The following is a 24,714-nucleotide window of genomic DNA, read 5'->3' as shown; positions in this document are numbered from 1 at the left end:
AATGAAGGGGGGATGGGGGTTCACAGAATATCCACTCAGCCTAGTGAAAGGCTTTGCATTTATGGAGACCACCCATGTGAGAGCATTTAACAACGAAGGCATGTTTCCTAGCAATCCTTGAACCCTCACAATGTTTGGCAATTGCAGCAGCCATTTTGGATTATCAGGTATAACTTCTCTTGTGTGGGATAACACGAGCTGGGAGTTTCTTATCATGATGAATAATCTGCTTCTTGAAGAAATGAATTTGTGCTCCTTTCTTTAGTGGGTCCACGTCTTTGGAGAATGTGACTTCAGTAGGAGTGTGTAGCTAATTAAGTATCAAATTCAGATTTTCTTTGCACTTTCATTTCAAGTCTGTTTTAGCTTTTTGGAAAGAAAATACGGGAAATGTGGAGCCAGGTTCACAGATGAAAGGCCTCCCACACAAAATTAATCTTCTGTTATGAGAAAGATGTGCTGTGAAAAGTTTTGTTATAGAGAAGGGGATGTTATGTTAAAGATATACAGTATTTCAGGGGTGAGGTTTATAAACTGCATGGCAGTAGAAATCCAAAATCTGTAGCGAATTAGCAAATAAATGTGGATACAACTTCGTAGATCACAACACGTCTTTACATGTAGAAAATATGTGGTGGGGGCGTGGCTTGGACGGCAGAGCTGATGGCTGCCTGATCCTGCTGATGTGCTTTAACGGAGCTAGTGAGGCGAGAAAACTCCATGAAACCCTGAGTAAGACTGCCAAAAAAAGGTAGTAACGGACATCGGAATACCAGCGCCACAGAATAAGAGCACCCAACAGAGTCTAGGAACCTCAGAAGAAGAGGAAAGATCTCGAGGAAATGAGACACTACGGAGGCTTACTGGAAACAAGATGGCGGCAACTAACAAACAAAGAGCCGATACCCACAGTAAAAAAGTGTTCAAGGAGCAGCGGAGAATAAAACCCAAAGGGACCTGGTCACCCGAGAAGACAGAGCGGAGGAAGACACAGCGCTGGAGGTGAGCTGAAGGCGGGTCCCCAGGGAGCGGAAAACAATCGAAACCCCCCGCTAGCAACAGAGAGCCCCACCTCATACCGGGACGCACCGAGAGGGCCCCGCCACGAAATACACCATCGCAGGCAAAGAGTTAAACGGTTAGTGAAACCTAAACTAACCACGGAGATCACTGAGAACAAGATGGCAGGCTCCTAAACAACAAAGAGACAAAGAACTGGTACCCTCAAGAAAGAAGTGTGTATAAGGCAAAGGGGAGGAAACCACATCGAGACCGAGACACCCAAAGAGACAGAGAGCGGAGAAAGGCACAAACGCATGCCACGGCGCGGGTGGTGAGCAAAGACCGGGGCCCCACAAAAGCTTAAAGTAACAGAAGAGTAGGTGGGAGAGCGGCTTATAACCGGAACTACCCGCTAGCAGCAGAGTACAACCCACCTCGCACCAGAGACTCACAGATGGAACCCCCGCCGAACCCCCAAATAGAACACAAGGATTGCAGTGGAAACACGGTGTCCTGCTGCTCAGCCTTAATGCGCCTCGAAGCATTTGGAGGCCCCGAGTCCAGACCGTGAGATACACCACCCCACACCTCGGCTGCCACACGCCATTAGTGTAGTCTACTCTCAGTGCTACTAACATCCTGCTACTCATCGTAGGGCCCCTGCCACTAAATACACCAGCACATGCACAGAGTCGGGCGCTTTAACAGGCCCGAGACCGAAGCAAGGGGGGGCACCACCACCCGCCATGCAATATGCAAAGCACCTGAGAGCGTGCCGCAACCGGTGACGAAACCAACAAAGCCGAAACTGAAACAAAGGGGACACAAGCCAAGAAATTTGTAAAGTGCGGGGGAGTGGGCAGCACCCACCGACGGGGCAATAGTAGAAGAAGTGAGGGCGCGACAAGTAAGAAGGACACCAGGCACATAGGGGAGCTCCAGGACCTAAATCTAAAGCGGAAGGGGAAGAGGGGAAATGGGGGGACTACCCTTATCCCCAGCAGGCTGGACACGGTAACGCAGCACACCATGCTGCGCCACATAAGGGGGGGGCGCTCAGGGCCCACACGCAATCAGGACTCTGGGTCTGAGAGGGCACAAGCAAAGGGAGTGACCCAACCCGCCGAGAAAGATCTGTAGGACGTAGGCGAACAAGAGGAACTGTAACGGAGAGACCGAAAGGGCACTACCAACGAAGGGGACCCCAGCCCCCAGAAAGAAGAGAGATCAGCATGCTACACAAACATGGAGAAAACAGTCCAAAGTAACCCCCCAGGAAGGGTATCGAGCAAGACGGAAGCAAAGCACAGGGGGCGGAGGGCTGAGACAGAAGGAGACGGTCTAACAAACAATATATTGCACATTCGATTATCACACCATTTATTTAAAACCAGTGAAACTGATTTGAAGGGGGAGAGAGATCCTGTGGAATTAAATATTATTCAAACCAGGATCCAACTAGTAATGTTCCTTTTTTAATAAAATCGTGAACATTTACATTGTATGTACCAGCAAAAATTAAGAAAATACTTCTTGGTGCCATTATACGATTTAAAAAGAAGGGAGTTTATTTTCCCATCCGTGTCTGCCTTAACAAGCTGGCGAAGCGGGTTAATAAGTATTGCGAATGAACTGCTAACGCGGGTAATACTAATACGAGAGACTGTGTGGAATTAAATGTTATTGAAATCCGTATCCCATTTGGAATGTTTCAAGAAAAAGTATTATGAACATCTACACTGAACGCTTACTACCTATTACTACACTGTGCATATTAGTTTGTTGACTCACCCCCTAGATGCCCCTACCCCTCGTTCTCTGTAACTCTTAGTAATTGATATAAGATATCCTTATAGCCTAAGCTCTCCTGATCTCTGTTGTAGCTGGATCAAAGACTCTGCACCGTCTTATATTATTGTTTATTTTGAGTGTTGATTGGTATCTCCTGATCTCTATTGTAGCTGGATCAAAGACTCTGCACCGTCTTATATTACTGTCTATCTGATTGTTTACTGGTATCTTATCAGCACATGACTGCTATCCGACTATGCTATTGATTACTATACTGTACCCAATAATATGTTTAGTCACCCTCCTGTTGCCCCCTCCCCCCTGTTTCTGTGAAGCGCTCTGATATCTGCAAAGATCTTGTTCGCGCTATATAAAACTTTGAATATATAAATAAATAAATAAATAAACTAAGAAAACAATCTAAGGTACAACAAGGGAGCATATATCCCCAGGCACGTTTGCCTATTATAAGATGGCGGTGCGCATTACCATGAGAATGACTCGTTAGAGCGGGCATACTAACACGTGCGCGTCACGTGAGGATGCGAGCGCACAACGTAAAAACGCCGGGTTCAACCCTTGCCGGTCGTTTCGATCCCTGAGAGCACTGTTGCTTTTGCGTAAAGACCACAGCGTACCTGAGGTAAGCGATTATTGCGCTTCAGTTTAGAAATACCCCACCACCGTAACTGTAAAGGAGGGTGAGTGTAGAAAGGGCAACGGGAGACAATTGCTCTTAGAGATATTACCCTTAAAAACGTACAATTAGTACTGAATTCTGAATACCTGTCCAGCAATGGTATTAGGGAAGTGACTTCTCGCACGTATGTTAGAAGTACTTGTTAAGCGAAACTGTGAAGGAGGGGGAGTATAGACATAGAGTGAACCGGAAGTTTGGGAGACAAATGCCCACAGAGAGAACACCCCAGATGATATGTAGCAGGCACATGAACTTTAAACAAATATATAGAGAAAGCAGAAAATCATTATGTAATTGGAAACAGAATAGGAGCGAGAGTTAACTTAAAAGATAGTCGCTACTAACAATAACCTGATATAAGAAGGCAAGATGCAAAAAAATTGAGATAACAAAGACGATGTAATATGTCCCAACAGATCAAAAGACGTGGACAATTGAATTAACACGAAGTACGAACAAAGTGGCACAATATAAACAATATTCAAGATAAAGAAAAGCAAAAGGTAAGCACCCTTTAACCACTGAATACAGTTAGAGAAATAGGGCAAAGGAATAATATGACTAAAACATTTTTTTACATCATTCCACAGAAAGTAGAGTATCACTCAGGGATATACAGCGACCTGTAAATCAAAAACACAAGTCAGGAGCTGCATAGTGTAATGGAATATAAGTACCCTCGACAAAATTGAAGGGTGAGTTTGTGCAGTAAAAATCTTTACGCTTTGATGAACGACTCATCAGGACAATATTAAATAATATCTTTTTGTCCTCCCCAGAGATTGATTTTATACATACTGTTTATCACGTAATCGAGTTATATAGACCAGCGCAACGACGAATGGCTTTGGTCTTTAAAGGTATGAGACCTTATATAAACTGAATAGATAAATTGCGGTATGAACCTATGGAAATAGCCTAATGAATCCTAAGGCCAGGGCCCTATATAGAAGACATTGCCCAGAAAGTGGACACAATTGTGAATAGGGGTTGTTTTTTTGAATTATAAATGCATAAAGGATTGAATAAGAAGTAGGACCACAAACAGCATGCACCTGAATAAGAGGGTGGGTGTGACTAAGGGTAAACAAATACACTGAATATTATGAGAAAGCCTGTATCTATATATGTATTTTTATACTTGTTTTTTATCCACAGATTGTTGTGTTTTAATTTGTCCTGAGGAAGGTGGGGCTATCTGCCGGTCCACCGAAACGCGTCGACATAAAAACCTCTGGTTTTAAATAAATGGTGTGATAATCGAATGTGCAATATATTGTGTGTTAATAGTGTAGAATATAACTACAATAATGATAAATGTTTTTATGAACAATTGTATATGAGCATTAGGCATTGTATTAACAATCCTTTGACTGGTGGGGGAAGAGGTAAATAAAAGAAAACGTATGTGTTGTTATCCCCAGTGAGAATAGCAGTCATAGATGTATTTGTGAATACATTTTTAAGCATAGTGTTTTTTAATATAATAAAGTACAGTGACTTTTTTCAAATCTCAGTGCCTTTGTGGTTCTACTAATAACAAGAAGATTGTGTTTGATTGACATAACCTAACGGATAATTAAAAAAACATTTTTATTAGATTGAGTTCAACAGTATAACAAAAATACTAATAGGAACCTTGTTTGTTACGCTTTTGCTACCCAGTTCCTGTTGGTTCAAGGGTGTCTCTCGTTCATTTATACTTGACGGTCTAACAAAGCCACCAAAGTAACACCAAGGAAGCAGTAAGGAGGGACCACACAACCAGAGAACGACAAGAAACATGGCGGACAGAGAGTTGAGGCTGCAACAACAACAACCGAAGAAGAGCAAAAGTGAACCACTGATCTCAGATTCACCGATCAAACAAAAACCAGATATGAACAGTACCCTAGAAACAATACTCAAAGAACTAGCAGAGGTGCACGAACTGGCGAAAAGCACTAAGCTCACCACTGAATCAATACAGCTAGAGATCGCAGTGGTAAGAGCAGATCTGTACTCAGTAAACATCAGGCTGACAGTGGCAGAGCAACGGATCAGTGACTCAGACGACTTGGCCCATAACACGAGGAAGGAAGTGAAGACCCTAGCAGAAGCGACGTCCTACCTCCACAAACAAACAGTGGAGATGGAAGACAGAAACCGCAGGGGGAACATACAAATATTTGGGATACCTGAAGGGGCAGAAGAGGTGGCGGGGTCTTGCACCACATTCCTGGAGGATCTGATCCCCAAGCTGACCAACTTAAAGTTCACCCGGCAATTCGAGCTGGACAAGGCAGACAGAGTGCCTGCGGCGGGGGACGAGGGAGCCACTGTAGTACATCTCAGGTATCTATTCTCTTTATTTTCCATTCTTCTCTTTTGTCAACTCTCCTATACCAATGCAAGTGTTGTTTTACTAGACCAAAAGCTCACAACCAACTTATATAATTACCCACGATACAGAAACCAGCGCAGAGCCTTGAGTGTTGGGCAAATAGAACCACTGCACCACGACAAATCAAATGACCAGTAAAAAAAATCTCACCCTAGCAACGGACCTTAAAATAATGTCCCTCAAAGTCAAGGGCCTGAACCAACCCATTAAATGTAGGAAGATAGTGGAATATATAGCAAAGTCCAAAATTGATATAGTGCTCCTACAAGAAACAAAACTAGATGAGGAGGACACCAAGCTAGTCAAAGCCAAATGGATTGCTCAGGTAGCGAGCTCACGAGCAGATAAAAAGAGGAGGGGGTTCCGCAATAGTCTCCAAAGGCTTGAAGCTAACAATAGACTCACACACACAGGAAAAGGAGGGCAGACTACTTATAGCAAACCTCTCAAGAGGAGAGGAACGGCTCCATAAAGCGAACCTATATGGCCCTAACACAGACGACCTGGCATTTTGGACGGAGGTAGCTGACACACAAGACAAAATCCCACAAGACAAGCTCATTATTGTAGCGGGAGACTTTAGCATCCCATTAGACCCCTTAATAGACAGAGAATCCTCTTGCCAATATCATCCATCCAACTCCCACGCAGCATTACAGAACATATGAGCCAAATTCAACCTCAAAGACGCGTGGAGACTACAGCACCCGGACACGAGGAACTATACTTTCTAATCCATTCCACATAAATCTCACTCAAGGATAGAATATACCCTAATCTCAGGCAGACATACACACTTGATCGAAGAATCGGCGATCGAACCCAGGGTAGTCAGCTTAAAACTAAGCAGCTGCCATAATGAAGATATCCCCAGGAGATGGTAGTTTAGAGCTGACACCATCTCGAACCCGGACAACAAAAAGGAAATAGAGGAAGCCATAAATGAATACATAGCTAACAATGACAACCGGGAGGTTAGCACCGACATACAATGGGAGGCGTTAAAAACAACAGTCAGGGGCAAAATAATCAACATCAAAGCAAGAATAAACAAGAAAACGAACATCAGGATAACACAACTAGAAGAAGAGATTAAAAAAGTTAGAGCTCGATCATATAAAAGCCAAACACGACAATACAATAGTACACACACTAACGCAACGCAAATACGAGTATAACAGAATCATAAGCGAGAGAGCGGGACTATGGTTCAGCAGATGCAAAGTTCTGAACCTATGCGAATCTAACAGAGCAGGGAAACTACTAGCCTCTTACCTGAGTAGCGATTTCAATAATCACCAACCCACATGGCAAAACACATACAAGACATAAGAAAATCCTCAAGACGTTTAAAGACTTCTACTCAGAGCTGTACAAAACGGACATGACACTAGATAAGGAGGAATGCTCAAGATACCTAGAAAGACTGAGACGCCCCAAACTAGACCAAGCAGATAAGGTTAGATTGGGACAAGAAATCACCCACACTGAGATAGAAATGGCAGTGAGGTCCCTGAAAAATAACAAGGCCCCCGGCCCAGATGGATACACTACTGACATCTATAAAGCCTTCCTACCCCAGCTAGCTTCAACTATGAAAAAGGTCTTTAACCAAACAGCATCCTCTGGTAGGGTGCCACTATCTATGACAGAAGCAACAATAATAGTTATCCCGAAAGAGGGCAAAGACCATCACTTACCGAAAAACTACAGACCTATATCACTCATCAATGTAGAATGTAAAATTTACACCAAAATACTGGCGGCCAGACTGAACAGACTCCTACCCAAGCTAATAAGTAACACCCAAGTGGGCTTTATGAAAAACCGGATGGCGAGTGACAACACACAGCTATTCTGCAATATACTAGAACAAGTCTCCAAGAGACCGTCACCAGCAGTAGCCATAGCATTAGATGCAGAGAAGGCCTTCGACAAGGTATCCTCGGCCTTCCTAGAACAATGCATGCACACCTTTAACCTAGGGGAAGATTATAACAGGATGACAATGGCCCTGTACCAGTCCCCATCAGCTCGCATCACAGTAAATGGCTCACTCTCAGACCCATTCAAACCAGACAAGGGTGTTCCCTCTCTCCTTCACTCTTTCTCCTCGTGCTAGAACCCCTAATTCAGGACATAAAACTTAACGACAACATTCACATGACTAGACATTAACGGAACAACAGTAAAACTGGCCGCCTACACGGACGATATACTGGTAATGACGCAACAGCTGAAGACATCAATAAAGGCGCTAATGTCCACAATAAAGAAGTATTCAGAGCTATCGGGGTACAAACTTAAGAACGAAAAATCAGAATGTAAACCGCTAAACATCCACTGCGCCAGGGACATACTGGGGGGTCAGGTCTGGCCTGGCAGACTGGACACATCAAATACTTAGGAATTCTATTTGGCATTGACCTGATAACCACCCTATGCCATAATGAGAAACTCATAATGGGAAAGATAAGACACAACTAGAAGCCTGGTCCCCAAATTCATGACTTGGTGGAGAGAATTGAAACACTAAAAATGATGATCATACCGCTAATAAACTACTTGGCAAGCATGCTCCCAATCTTTCTAACTGATGACTTCCACCAAAAAATAGACAAATTGTGCACCAAATTCCTGTGGGGCGACAAGAAGGCGAGGATCAGCATTAGGAAACTTAGACTACCAAAAACACAAAGGAGGGGGGTCATCTTAGCAGATTTCAGGCTCTTCCAGCTAGCCTTCATAGCAAAACAAGGTACACACTGGATTCCCCAGATAGCGGAGTACGCGCCGGTGTGGTTACAGGTCAAAAAAGCCATCCTGAACAACCTAAACCCACTAGCCCTACTAACGATGAATGCACACCCACACGCGACCAACACAATCCTGAAAAACACTAAGACAGCGCTCCTAAAACTCAATAGTAAAATGGAGGCTAGCATTAAAGGGACCAAATCAGAAGCCCTGTGGGCGAATAAAAAGATCAAATACAAGGGGAAAACTCTCAAATTCGAGACTTGGATAGAAAGGGGCATCTCACACCCACACCAAGAAGAGAGAGATACATTCCGGTTCACATTCGCCGAACTTAAAATAGCCCACCAACTAGATGACCTGGGGCCAGATGTATCAAGGTACCCTTTTGCTATTCTCAAATAGCAATTTTTTTAGAATCGCTATTTGAGAATTGCAAAATGGTATGTATGTAGAAATTCACTATTTTTTAGCGATTTCTTAAAATTCCTTAATTGCGATTAGCAAATTGCAATTAAGGAATAATTTCCCATTCATTTCTATGGGCCAGGAGGCCCATAGGAATGAATGGGAAATTATTCCCAATTTGCGATTTGCAATTTGATAATCGCAAATTGAGAATAATTTCAAGGGTGCAAGGGTGTCTTAAGGACACCCTACTGCACCCCCCTGAAATTGACATGTTTGCGCATATGGCGCAAATACATGCCCTAAGGGCATGTATGAGCGTCACATGGCACCTTTACAAATTGCAAAAAGTGCATTTGTAAAAGAATTAGCAAATTACCACCAACTGCAAGTTGGTGGTAATTTGTGATTTCTTAGCCTAAATTCGCAAAACTTAAATGCATCATACATAGCATTTAAGGAATCGCAATTTGCAATTCCTTAAATGCTTACGCAATATTAAGGAATCACAAAATTTGTGATTCCTTAATATTGCGAGGCTTTTTTCTTGATACATTCCATTCTCCTATTTCTTTGTCGCAAACGTTGCTTTTTAGCGATTCGCAGCGTTTGCGACAAAAAATAGTTTGATACATCTGCCCCCTGGACCTGTATAGATTTCTAAAGCTGAAACCAGCCCTATCAAAATCAAAACTATTGGACACCCAGCCATCGATCTTCCAGTACGTAGCAAACATAAACAAAATAGGCCACCAGGCCTCCCAAATATACAAAAGTCTAACCTTAACAATAAGATGAAAGAATACTGAGATAAACGCACACACCACCCGCTAAACGAACAGTGGAAGAACGTGTGGCTCTCCGCCACCCAAAATAAGATCACCTCAGTTCTAGCTCAAACCAAACTCTGGCTGCTCCATAAAACATTCTGGACCCCAGACCGGCTACTCACACTAGGTATCAGAGACAGCCCAGCCTAATGGAACTGCAACACAGAGAAAGGGTACCTAGAACATCTCATATTCCAATGCCCAACACTCAGGGATTTCTAGGGCAGGGTCTTTGACTTCATAGATAATGCATTTAACTGCAAGATTCTAAGAGACTTTGCCTCGCTCATCTCAGCTTTTTTTCGCACCAACCTCCAATCGGAGGGAGAGAGGGAATTAATGGACCTTCTCCTGACAGTGGTGGTTAAACTGGTCCTAACAAACTGGAAGGAATCCACACAGACTACGTACAAGTGTGGAGAAGTGTGGCTCAGGGGTTAGAGGCAGCAGACCCGGAAGCTGAGATCGGTCCTGGACCAGGGTTCAATTCCCCGCCTCGGCGGGGTCTTGGGCTAAAAATTCCACGGACTCGATAATTCTCGCCCCGGTGCCTCCTCGACTCACGGGTTCACACTCTGCGACTCTGGGCAATAGCTTGCTTAATCTCCACAACGGCCCCTTGCGGCGGGATGCCTGACTTTCACCTTGTGGATACCCTGCTATCTCACAGGGGAATACCAGGAAGGGTTCCCTAAGCAAGCGCCGGGAAACTCACTGCGGGTAGCTGTGCGCTATATAAGCTCAACTACATTTACACACATTTACAAAGGCTGGCTCAAATGGGTCATCCACCTCAGAGGAGCGGAAAATCTGGCGTTACAATATTCACCCTGGAAAACTTCATCCAGGGGCCTATGGGAAGCTCTGGACAAATCCTTGGTACCGTACGAGCCACCATAGAAAAAACAGCCACATCACGCATTGTTGGGCAACCCAGCATCTAAACGGCAAGAGACTTACTTGGACTAGTCCTTCGTTCTACCAAGTCAAAATGGTATAGCTAGATGTCTGTTCTATCATTCTCACTCACTTATTCCTGCTTTTTCTTTCTCCTTTCCTTTACTAGATCTACTTCTCCACAAGTACAGCCAGCAAATAGGGCCCTGGGCAAATATATTGTCTGTCCTTTTATTGTCCTCTGCACATCGGCTGCAGGAAACCCATATAACAAGTGTATTATGTATATAAAATTAAAAAATAAATAAAAAGTAAAAAAAAAGAAAATATGTGGTGACAACATGGTTGTGGCATACTGAACCCGATATAGAAAAAAACATTAATAAAACACATATAGACCTTAGTTATAGTATTGTTAGTGAGAAACTCTCATACTCGCTTCCTTGTTTCTGCCACTGATGGGGACATTGGTATTAGGTAGAAATTGGTCATTACACGGCAGGATTGGCCGACTTCAAATCACTATATTCTGAGCACTTGCAATGTATAGCGCCAAGTTTCCTGCGAAGTCTCATATACAGGTTTGTATAAAAAGTAACTGCTCTGCAAGGTCATACTTATTCTGCAAAATCACAAACAGAAGAAGAAAGCAAACCTCTAGGATGTGGTGCAGCAGAGTAACGCGTGCTTTGTTTGCGCGGGTTTCAGTCAGCTTTAGCAAGGTGTTGATTTTAAAGCCATTTGCATCTCCTGTGTGGCTTCCCTACAATCGGGAAAATACAGGAAAAAAGAACAATGTCAATAAGAAATGTCCAAATTAACCTGCGCTCTGTAGGCATCTGCATTCCAAAAACATTTTGAAAATACACAATTCATTCCTTTAAATCTGGTGATGTAAAAAACTTACATAGTTAAGAAAATTTCCAACTTTAAGAATCAGTTGACAGAACACTGGAAGTCGGTGACTGGTAAGAATATCTGAAAGGACATTGAGCACATTGAATTGTAGAAAGGAGTCAACCATTCCAAATATATAAACACTTATGATATCATTAAAAGCATTTACCTAAACCTTTTATGTTGTAATTACACTGATATTCAACTACATTCTGTACAAACTTGGTCAAAAGCAAAATCAAACTAGTTATTGCAATTAACGAAAACAGTAAATGACATTAGTAAAACTTTCTCGTTAGGAAAATCTTTTAACACTAAAGTCGTAAGGAATCCTACAAGTCCTGTTTGGGGACATTTTTGGGGAAAATATTTAATCAGAAATCAAAAAACTGCCGGATGTAATTGCCTCCGCATTTACTTTTGCTATCGGTGTAGTTATTTTTTGAAGCATTTCTTTGTCACTCGAAGGTTTATGAAGCAATACAGGTTATTCAATAATGAGCTCATTTGCATTTTTGCTACATTTATTTTTGTACCGAAGTATACATCCTCATATTAAATATATTCATCTTATTCTTCAAATCAAATGACAATGTAAGGATTTATATTTTTTGCTAGAAAATGTTATAAATTAGTCCAATACCAGAATTGTAGAACCAAATCTCCTAGGAAGTTTTTGCTTATATATTGAGGGTAAATACCCCCCAGAGAGCACCACGAGAGAGGCTTTACATACCAGAAAATCATAAAGAAAAATATAAAAATATCACTACTTGATTTGTAAAGTTAGATATTATCACGAGTTTACAACAAAATTGCAGAAATTGGTTATCTGCTCTTGTGTAGCTTTCCAAAGGTGGCCTTAAACTAAAAATATTTAGCACTGAACAGCTTTATCCAGAAGTCTGTGACTGCAGGTCTTTTAGAGCTATGCACTCAAGTTCTATAACAACATCCCCAAATTGATCAGAACCTGTTACAATTTCGGAAAAATGTAAAGAAGCACCTCTTTAAGACCACTAAATCATGATGCAGTAAGAGTCCACAAAACAGCTACCTCTCAAATCACCTCAACTGTATTCGTATCTTTCACCCTTTACAGCACTCAACTGCCAATGGCTACATTCACGCTATTTAAATTCCACATACATAGTTGTCAATAGGGAACCATGCCATGACTTTCAGGCACCATGGAATTTCTGATAACAGCACTTAGCTCTGGGACTTGGAGGTGCACACTGAGCTTTCAATTCCAAGTAATGGTGGTCTCCCACAAGGTGAAGGAAGACTGCATCCTTAATACACCATCAATAGGTGGCATCAAGGCTTGCAGAACTATATATTTTCTTACTGGATTGGGAGCACTCTAATGGCAGAGGGCTATTTTTCCTACAGTGTCTTGCATCTTTGCACCATTACAGGCAACAGTATATTTAGTACTGTTGGTTGAAAATTCAGAACTGGTTAAAACTCATCCTAATGGCTTGGGACCGTTTGGTGGATGTGAGTTGGGGATGCAGTAGGGTTCCATTTACTATCTTCACTATAATGGTTTCAACTGTCTCAAGCGACTGCACCTCATGTCAGTCCCACAAGGCTTCTCAGTGACTAAAACTAGGTTTGCTGAAGGAACAGTATCAGACGACTGACAAACTGATCATCCCTATTAATGATAAAAAAATACCCAAAAGTGGGAGGCGTGGCCAGCAACCGTAGATGGCAGTCAAGCAGCAATAGAGCTCCTACAAGCCCCGTATCATCCATAACAATCTGGCAGGTAAAGTCCTCCTGAACAGAGCTAGGTCACATTGATTGTCTGCCAGATCCAACTGAATGGTGAGGGTCCGAATCACTGTGGCAGGTACCAGACTAAAGACTGCTGCATCGCCTGGCCCGGAAGAGGGCGACAAGATGAGAAGAGCCGGTAAGCGGCATGTGAGACTTTGCAAAGCCTATCGCAATACCCATGGTAAGGTTGCTTGTGCAGTGGAGATGCGAAGCTGGTCGGCTGGGCCAGTGACAGGCACCAACACAGAGGGTGATGACGCCTAAGGGGCTAAGGTTCTGGAGCAGAACATAGACGTGATCTACAGGAGGTTTCAATAGGACGTTGGCGCTTGAGATGGCTGCCTCTCCCACTTATGGGCAAAACTGCCCCTTTTAAAATGATCACATTCTTTAACATACTTAAGAATTCCCCCCTTGGTCGGTGCCTCAGACTTTCTTTAACAGGGTAGAGGTGAGGGTGCATTCCTTCCTGTGGGGCCTCTAATGCTACACTCCGTACCCATGTATAGATCAGTGTACAATGGTGGCAGTGCACTACCAGACCCCATGGTGCACTATTTGGGCTGCTCAGCTCCAAGCTATTAACGAATAGAGCCATGCAGTAAGAGACGACCCAGCAACACAGCTGGAGAGTCACCTGATGGAAGGGAAGCACCACATTCACTAGATTTATAGAAGACCTTTCAGGCCCTCTCTGCTGGGACCCAAGCGGCCTCTCTCGAGGCAATTTGTCTTGAGAGACCTCCCCCCCCCTGTGGATGACCTGGCAGTTGCTCAAGCTGCATAAGTTGACCAGGATGAATCCCAGGCATCTCATAGGAAGCTCAACCCCTGGAGACTCACAGGAAGGGAGGGTATGAAGTCCTTTCACGATCTACAGGATGAGTATGAGCAATGAGATTCTCAATTTTTTACATACCGGCATGCACAATTAATGCGCACTAGAAACGGAGGGCGTGGAGTGGGGAACATTGGAGGACAGCAGCCCAAAGGAGAAAAGAATGCTCTCGGAATGGTAGACCTCTAATTCCATTTCATACATCCACCACACACACACCAACAGAGCTGATAATCTCTGACCCCTCAGAGATACATGGGAGACCGATATCAGCTCAGGGGAGGGCATGGGCTGGGAGGCCGCACTGATGCACCCCAGGTACATGTCATTAAAATTGAGTCTGTGGCCGATTCAGCAGAAGCACCAACACAGGGTCTATCATCACAGACAAATGCAATTTATGGTGGGTAGAGCACAGACTCCCAGCTCTGTGCAATGTACGGCTTGGACATTATTAAATGGAATCCTCAACTTTTAATTAGGTACATCACTTGCTTCTTTTCTGATATATAACCTCACCATGGAGACTGAGTGATAATTGTTTCTCTCAGCTTTCTAAGCAGGTGGTCTCATTTTGAAAAATATTTCCAAAATGTCACCTTTGTTACCCGTTGTGAGGGTCAAAAGTCGTGACATTCACCCAAAGTCACATAACATGCTCATGGTGGTACTGAGTGTATTAAAGTATCACATGCCATTGTGTGTCTGTGGCAATTGATAGAAACATTGGTCGAAGATGAAGTTTGACCCCTACACTGACCTGCACAGACAATTTGTCACATCAGGGTTTCCCACTCACGTGGACTGTTAGTTTGTTAAATCTTTAATGTGAGCCAAATCTCCGGCTAACAGTTCTGATTTACAATAACAAAATAATGCTGGAGGTGAAGAGCTGGTATTCCCATTGGGTCAACACTATACAGAAATGTGTATGACGAGAAGGCCTCCGTGGGCATGGTTGACTCAGTTGCTGATCTTTGAATAAACCAATCTCTGGTCATTCCACCCTTCTCTTCTTTCCCTTTACATGACTGAGATCTATTTGTAGCTGTGTTTAATGTTAGGTTAACCTGACTTGGGTGGGACATCCACCTTACTGTTTCTCCTTATACAAGATCAAAGAGTGTTTTTCTAGGTATGCATGTGATAAACTGAGAGGAGACAGTGGAGAAAGACTTGCATATATATATATATATATATATATATATATATATATATATATATTTTTTTTTTTTTCACCAAAGAAATAATTACTCGCACTCCACCAGGAATACAATTCCTTTGCAGGTTTATTACGATGCCATTATAGCAACAGCTTCACCAACGCGTTTCACAGCATCCGCTGCTTGATCACGGTTACAAACATTGGTCCTTTGTCTGTTTCTACTTTTATACTAGTAATTCACATTAGCCCTATTATGAGGCATTGTGGTACTTGTAGTTACTTTTAACTTTTATACATTTTTCACAAAACAATGACGTACTTTGCTTGCCTGCATTTAAACATAAATATTGCACATTACTGGCATTGATTTTTTCATATATTTGTTTTTCGTGTGCGATAGTTTGGGGAATGTTCGCAGTGAAACATATAAATGTGATTTGTTTGAACCCCATATTATCTGCAACTCAGTATCTGTTGTCTTTTGCTACCACTATTTGTCGGTGATAGGTTATTTTTGTATATATATATATATATAGGGACTTAGTGCCCTAAGTAATATGCAATATTTATGTTTAAATGCAGGCAAGCAAAGTACGTCATTGTCGTGTGCCTTTCCAAGCTCAAGGGCTATTTGCTTCAACAATCAAGTACACGGCTGCCCTGGCCGTGGGAAAGAGCACCAGCGCCTTGATAGACCTCACAGTCAGATGGGAAGCGGCTTCGGAGACGAACTCGTCCTCTCCTGAACAAGCACGCACTCTCGGAGGTGATTTATTTGCTGCCTGCATTCCTGCACCTACTTAAGGATATTAACGGAAGAAATAAAGGATGGGGGGACTGAGCCTACTTAAGGTTTGATTTTACTCCATGTTAATGGACTTCCACAACCAGCATGCGTAGCGTGCAACTAGAAGCCCACACCCACTTAGGGCGGTACACATTCATTAACTGACATGAATCACCAGCATGGAGACATCATTCCCCCCCACCCATCCATGATTACGGGGCGTTCTGCCTCGAAACGCGTCGGATTTTCACTTTTAACGAAGGAAGACAGAAGGCATGAAACAGCGAGGCACACACAGCCTGATGGCACGAGAGAGCGTCGTGTGCCTTTCCAAGCTCAACGGCTATTTGCTTCAACAATCAAGTACATGGCTGCCCTGGCCGTGGGAAAGAGCACCAGCGCCTTGATAGACCTCACAGTCAGATGGGAAGCGGCTTCGGAGACGAACTCGTCCTCTCCTGAACAAGCACGCACTCTCGGAGGTGATTTATTTGCTGCCTGCATTCCTGCACCTACTTAAGGATATTAACGGAAGAAATAAAGGATGGGGGGACTGAGCCTACTTAAGGTTTGATTTTACTCCGTGTTAATGGACTTCCACAACCAGCATGCGTAGCGTGCAACTAGAAGCCCACACCCACTTAGGGCGGTACACATTCATTAACTGACATGAATCACCAGCATGGAGACATCATTCCCCCCCACCCATCCATGATTACGGGGCGTTCTGCCTCGAAACGCGTCGGATTTTCACTTTTAACGAAGGAAGACAGAAGGCATGAAACAGCGAGGCACACACAGCCTGATGGCACGAGAGAGCGTCTTGTGCCTTTCCAAGCTCAAGGGCTATTTGCTTCAACAATCAAGTACACGGCTGCCCTGGCCGTGGGAAAGAGCACCAGCGCCTTGATAGACCTCACAGTCAGATGGGAAGCGGCTTCGGAGACGAACTCGTCCTCTCCTGAACAAGCACGCACTCTCGGAGGTGATTTATTTGCTGCCTGCATTCCTGCACCTACTTAAGGATATTAACGGAAGAAATAAAGGATGGGGGGACTGAGCCTACTTAAGGTTTGATTTTACTCCGTGTTAATGGACTTCCACAACCAGCATGCGTAGCGTGCAACTAGAAGCCCACACCCACTTAGGGCGGTACACATTCATTAACTGACATGAATCACCAGCATGGAGACATCATTCCCCCCCACCCATCCATGATTACGGGGCGTTCTGCCTCGAAACGCGTCGGATTTTCACTTTTAACGAAGGAAGACAGAAGGCATGAAACAGCGAGGCACACACAGCCTGATGGCACGAGAGAGCGTCGTGTGCCTTTCCAAGCTCAAGGGCTATTTGCTTCAACATATATATATATATATATATATATATATATATATATATATATATATATATATATATATATATATATATATATATAAATATACATTTTTTTTGTGCAATAATATGGTTACATTGTTACTATAGATCCTGTTGCAAACATTTTTTCCACTTGTATCTATTATCACAGTCATATAGTTAATAAACAGCAGTTATCCAATCACATATATTACAGTAATATATGCCTTGTACACCACTGATCAGCCATGTTGGAGATAACTATGCTAAATAAGAAATGAAAAATCACATAACCCAAAATGAAAGAATCATAAAACTTTTCCCATCAGTCTATTCTCAAGTCCCCTCATTTTCTGCATAAAACCATAATGTTCCCTTAGGACCTCCGATTAGCAGGCACATGCATATGACATTTCAATTTGTATTGAAATAACATCTTCGGATAGTACATGGAGGATTGCTCTTTTGTTCATGGCGGGGGTGATCATCTGATTATGCCATTAATGCCATCAGTATAGTGCGCTTGTCATCAGTAGTTGTGGCACTGGAGCATTGTCGACACTGCTTTTTAAGTTAGGTCAGCTCTAGTCTACTTCTGTTGATCACTCAACCATTCTCCAGTGCTCGGTGCCTTATTGGTTTTCGTTTGCACAGCTATGTTTAATTTTGAAAGCACCAAATCTAGGTCTGTGAACCTACTTAGTTCTTTTCTAGGCTCTATTTCCAGAACCAAAAATACTAAACAATTGAGAGGGCATAATTCTACACGTTTATCTGACACTTCTTCTATTACATCGAGTATCTTTGACTAAAATTGTCTATTCACTTGGAATGGCCACACCATATAATAGAAGTCAAGTTTGGCTCTTTGACACCTTGGATAGTGGGCTATCTCTATTGATTTAAATTGTTAATCAACCAAGTCATTCCACTGCTGTTAGTCTACCCCATAGTGTGGCCATATGCACAACACAAAAGATATAAATCTATAGAAGGAATTTTCCTGGAGATCCTCCCCCAGTCAACGCATACAACTGCTTGCCAGTACAAACCAAGGCAGCTGTGACACCAGGCAAAACTAGATAATTCATTGGATGACACTCATCATAAAGTATTTCTCTTGTGGGATTTTTTCAAAATTCTTAGTCAATGACTGGAAAGGGTTAAACCAAGGTCTCTTTCTGTATGTATAAAACAACGCTATGTTTATTTTTTGCTTTTACAAAAGCATTGTTCTCCTGACAGACCTAAAACTGATAGGTTTAATGATGTGCAACTTTTCTCATAAGATGGAACTAACTTTGATATTTGTGTAGGGGTGGGTGGAATTCTTTTTTCTGCAGGCGGTTTGGGAGGTAGAAATTCTGCATTACTTTTGTAACATTGAATTACTAATAAACTCCACCTCTCAATGGGCGTAATTAATCAGCAAGCCACTCAATATATGCTATATACTAGGGGGAAGTAGCAATGTGATTAGCGCTCAAAACACACCATGCTGCATCCATTGTGCGGGCAACTATTCAGGAGCTAAAACTGTGTGCGCTTGCTGTGGGCTAGATTGTGCCTTTGAAAATGCCATAAAGCATGTTTCATGACGATTAGTGACCCTGAAAGAAGGCATACTGCGGATGCCCACGTCATTATTTTCTTAGGACTGCACTTCCTTCCTCGTGGGACATGAGAAGAGCGTTTTCTGAAGATGACCGCTCACGCCCGATCCCACTTTCATCACAGATACGAGTACTGCTTAGTGCTGACTAGACAGATGCAGCTGGATTAATGCCAGAGAACAATATTCCTGCATGGGAGTGAATGCGCCACTCACTCCTCAGCACTGACCTCAGATCCCTTCTTAGAGAGACAGCAGATGGGTGCGCAGCTACCCATAGTGCAGCAGGTAGAGTGGCTCAGTGGCCCTGGGATATTAGAGCCCCACTGCACCCAAAGTTTTCTGTATTTTACTATCCAACCAATGGATAGGGCCCATATCCTCATTCACACCAAAGCTTTTGGCACTCTTGCCATGCCATTGGCACTCAGACAACTAAAGCTGATCCCTGAGAGTTTAAACGATTGAACTTATTTAAAACAACTGAGTTTTGTTTGATCAAACAGAAACCAACAATGTTAGTTATTTTTGTCGCCACACCGACATCAATATAGGTTTTTAAACCATAACCTTAGAGACAACATGTCCATTTGACTTGGAACTTGTATATTAAATGTAATAGGGTATAAGATTTTATTATGCTAGCAACACATATGGAGATAGCATGTTAATGTTATGTTATGTCATCTTCTAGGGATCAACTGTACCATATAAACCGTTCGTCCTGATGATGGTCTTGGGATAATACCGCAAAAGACCGAATCGTCGACAAACCAGTCCGTGTCTGCATTAAATGACATTTATTTTCATCTGATTTACTGTTTATTTTAACAAGAAGTCACAGTTATTAGTCATACAGACTGGATTGTTTATCTTTTGTATTAATGGAATGAATGTCTGTTTCCTTATACCAAAGATCTGGTGTCAATTCAGTTGATTGTGAACCCTTACAATAGATAATTTTTATTCAAAGATATAAATAATAAGTCTTTTGAAATATGAACTTTTGTGTTGCTTTTTATTTTTGAATTGTTTTGCTTCCTTAGAGCTAGTGTGGTAGCTCTTTAGGTTCTCTCACCAAGAACTGGGTGATATAAAACAACGGCAGCAACTGATATTTTTAGTCTAAGAGTCCTAGTAATACATACCTATGTCGCTGAAATCTTTTGATTAGAAATAAAACCCTTGCTGGTATCTTTATTTATACATATTGTCTGCCCGAGCCCGCAAGGGTATATTGGGTTACCCACCCCTCCTCACTAGTCTCTCTGCGGGGTCAGTAGTTACTTCCTGCTGGGATAAGATCCGGCAGACCCGAGGTTTCAGCAGACATTTTGAGACAGTTTAAGGAGTGGGTGGAACTTCACAAAATCTCACAGAGTTTTTATGTAACTCAGCGGAATTCTGTGGAGTAAAACTCACAAGTCCGGCCCACCCCTACATTTGTGTCAGTAATAATTTCCATCAAGATCTAAAAATTATCAATAGATCACAGCTCCAAAGTTGGTGAAATTTCAAGCTGTATACCAATACTTGTAAGGAGTAAGACAAAAAGGTTTACTTGCAACAAGATTGAATCAGATACTATTTAAGTCATAGCAGCCATGTAATAAGTAAAGGATTTCAAATAAGTATTGTCTGTCATGCTTGTAAAAATGAATACATTTTTCTTTTAAGTGGTAAACATTTCATATACACTAAAACTTGCCTAAATAGCTGCTTGAGTGAGTAATGCCATTTTGAAAACTAATATCCTCCGCATGAGGTCCTTTTGAAAATTAATAAATTAGTTTCTACCAACCAGTTTTTATCATCCTTACTGATTGGCAGTTGAGCTTAAGGCTATTCAGGAGATACCTGTTGTATATACACTTTTGATTCCCCAGCCTATCATTATCTACTTTGCTCATTTGCACCATTCATTTGTTATTGCTGTGTGTCAGTGACAATGTTTAAAAAAGTCACGTCTGCAGGAAATTGCGAATTTCTAAAAGTTTATAATCACTAAACTATAATTGTTCGTATATATGTCCAACCAAGCACCAAACCCTTTTATACTTTGGAATTTTCATATTTATCAGAAAACACAGATACGTTTTTCTAAATTGGCCTTTTCAGTTCTCTATGATATCACTTGAATACAATCTCTATTGACTTAATTCCAGGAATGCATAAAAGGAAATTGTAACAAGCCTCAGCGATGCCAAAAATATATTTCTCTCAGATTTTTGCAACCTTAATGAAATCATGAGACTACTGACAGAAAATAACAATACAGCAAGATCCCACCTCAATTTAATGCGAGAGCGGTGATCCTCGATCTTGGGTTACGTTAATGGAGCAGCACAAAAACTAGATCCTCTGGTTATACAATTACCATCTTTAAACCTTTGACTTAAAAAGTGAGCCCCTTATCGCTACCATTACAAAATGTTTTGTGGAAGCCAAGAATGGCTATTGCCATTTTAGCCTATGCCCTAGATCCCTCCAAGCTCAAAGATATGTTCATGTGTAATGTTGAATTATTTACTTAAACTGGTTGTTGTACTGCAAACCATGCCAACAGCGCTCAGTACAGATGCACAATATAAAATGTCTAATAAATACTTTATTGTCTGTACAGAAAGAATATTGAAAGTCTTGAAATTGTTCAGAATTTGGTAGCTAGAATAGCAACCAAGGTATGTAAAAGAGAACATTTGCTTTGGTACGGCACCTGCTCCATTGTTCGCTGGTGGAGGAGCTCATTACTAAAAATTACTGATAAAGCTACAAAGGATTTTAAGGTAAGTCAACCTCTTACATTAAAACAGGTTAACACAAAATGCCTCTGCATATAAGTAGACTACGATAAGCTTAGCAAAGTTAATGCTAATGGCAATCATTTCCCCCCAAGCCTGGCAGTTGATGGACACAAGATGGAAGATCATCTGCTTTCCAATAAGTAATCAATGCATTCTAAAATCCAACATTAACTGGCTTACCTAAGTTTGTCAGTGCCGGAGGTATTGGTTATACAAAAGGGGATGATGGACAGAGCGCTTGAACAAATCAAACACTCACCCCCAGTCAACTGATCTGGGTTTAATCCATCACCATTCTTTAGTTCACTCAGCCACCCCAGTTCAGACATGGCTATATGCAAATCAGTCTGACCCTGTGCCTCATGGGAACAGTCCAGCCCGAACTGCCAAGCCATGTCTTCCCTGGACCGGAAACAAGCATCCTGGGACCGGTTTCGGATTCATAATCCTCATCAGCCAGGCTATCTTGAATCCAGTGGCCAAGTGAACAAGGGACTCACATCTGAGCATACCCTGCCACACTTAGGGCGAACAAAGCGATACAAAAGGGGACGGATCGCTTGAACAAATCAAACACTCACCCACAGTCAACTGATCTGGGTTTAATCCATCACCATTCTTTAGTTCACTCAGCCACCCCAGTTTAGACATGGCTATATGCAAATCAGTCTGACCCTGTGCCTCATGGGAACAGTCCAGCCCGAACTGCCAAGCCATGTCTTCCCTGGACCGGAAACAAGCATCCTGGGACCGGTTTCGGATTCATAATCCTCATCAGCCAGGCTATCTTGAATCCAGTGGCCAAGTGAACAAGGGACTCACGTCTGAGCATACCCTGCCACACCTAGGGCGAACAAATCGATACAAAAGGGGATGATGGACGGAGCACTTGAACAAATCAAACACTCACCCCAGTCAACTGATCTGGGTTTAATCCAGTGTGGCAGGGTATGCTCAGACGTGAGTCCCTCGCTCACTTTGCCACTGGATTCAAGCAAGCCGGGCTGAAGACGGCTGGAATGCCAGAAACCGGTCCTCGGAAGCTTGTTTCCGGTCCAGGCAAGGCATGGCTTGGCAGTTCGGGCTGGACTGTTCCCATGAGGCACAGGGTCAGACTGATTTGCATATAGCCATGTCTGAACTGGGGCGGCAGAGTGGGCTAAAGAACGGTGATGGATTAAGCCCAGATCTTTTGACTGGGTGTGAGTGTTTGATTGATTCAGATGCTCCGTCCATCACCACCCCCTTTTGTACCGCTTTTGGCCGCCAAGTGTGGCAGGGTATGCTCAGACGTGAGTCCCTTGCTCACTTTGCCACTGGATTCAAGCAAGCCGGGCTGAAGACGGCTGGAATGCCAGAAACCGGTCCACAGAAGTTTGTTTCTGGACCAGGGAAGGCATGGCTTGGCAGTTCGGGCTGGACTGTTCCCATGAGGCACAGGGTCAGACTGATTTGCATATAGCCATGTCCGAACTGGGGTGGCAGAGTGGGCTAAAGAACAGTGATGGATTAAACCCAGATCTTTTGACTGGGTGTGAGTGTTTGATTGATTCAGATGCTCCGTCCATCACCACCCCCTTTTGTACCGCTTTTGGCCGCCACAAGTGTGGCAGGGTATGCTCAGATGTGAGTCCCTTGTTCACTTTGCCACTGGATTCAAGCAAGCCGGGCTGAAGACGGCTGGAATGCCAGAAACCGGTCCTCGGAAGCTTGTTTCCGGTCCAGGGAAGGCATGGTTAGGCAGTTCGGTCTGGACTGTTCCCATGAGGCACAGGGTCAGACTGATTTGCATATAGCCATGTCTGAACTGGGGTGGCAGAGTGGGCTAAAGAACGGTGATGGATTAAACCCAGATCTTTTGACTGGGTGTGAGTGTTTGATTGATTCAGATGCTCCGTCCATCACCACCCCCTTTTGTACCGCTTTTGGCCGCCACAAGTGTGGCAGGGTATGCTCAGACGTGAGTCCCTTGCTCACTTTGCCACTGGATTCAAGCAAGCCGGGCTGAAGACGGCTGGAATGCCAGAAACCGGTCCTCGGAAGCTTATTTCCGGTCCAGGGAAGGCATGGCTTGGCAGTTCGGGCTGGACTGTTCCCATGAGGCACAGGGTCAGACTGATTTGCATATAGCCATGTCTGAACTTGGGTGGCAGAGTGGACTAAAGAACGGTGATGGATTAAACCCAGATCTTTTGACTGGGTGTGAGTGTTTGATTGATTCAGATAATCCGTCCATCACCACCCCCTTTTGTACCGCTTTTGGCCGCCACAAGTGTGGCAGGGTATGCTCAGACGTGAGTCCCTTGCTCACTTTGCCACTGGATTCAATCAAACCGGGCTGAAGACGGCTGGAATGCCAGAAACTGGTCCTCGGAAGCTTGTTTCCGGTCCAGGGAAGGCATGGCTTAGCAGTTCGGGCTGGACTGTTCCCATGAGGCACAGGGTCTCACTGATTTGCATATAGCCATGTCTGAACTGGGGTGGCAGAGTGGGCTAAAGAACGGTGATGGATTAAACCCAGATCTTCTGACTGGGTGTGAGTGTTTGATTGATTCAGCTGCTCCGTCCATCACCACCCCCTTTTGTACCGCTTTTGGTCGCCACAAGTGTGGCAGGGTATGCTCAGACGTGAGTCCCTTGCTCACTTTGCCACTGGATTCAAGCAAGCCGGGTTGAAAGCTGCTGGAATGCCAGAAACC

General features: G+C 43.2%; 1 protein-coding gene across 2 annotated transcripts in view; it reads right to left on the bottom strand.

The window, feature by feature from the left end:
• The window catches only part of LOC144781426 (inverted formin-2-like), a 363,383-nt gene that overhangs the window by 72,326 nt on the left and 266,343 nt on the right, over positions 1-24,714 (bottom strand). For both annotated transcript variants that reach the window (XM_078660278.1, XM_078660277.1), the window contains exons 14-15: positions 11,676-11,746; positions 11,424-11,531 (exon numbers count right to left, since the gene is read on the bottom strand). In XM_078660278.1, the coding sequence (XP_078516404.1) occupies positions 11,424-11,531; positions 11,676-11,746 (179 nt within the window). The remainder of the gene's footprint in view (positions 1-11,423; positions 11,532-11,675; positions 11,747-24,714) is intronic.

Source organism: Lissotriton helveticus, chromosome 9, assembly GCF_964261635.1.
Source record: "Lissotriton helveticus chromosome 9, aLisHel1.1, whole genome shotgun sequence".
Lineage (NCBI taxonomy): Eukaryota > Metazoa > Chordata > Amphibia > Caudata > Salamandridae > Lissotriton > Lissotriton helveticus.
Note: the sequence above shows the minus strand (reverse complement) of the source record. Positions and strands in the feature narration are given on the sequence as shown.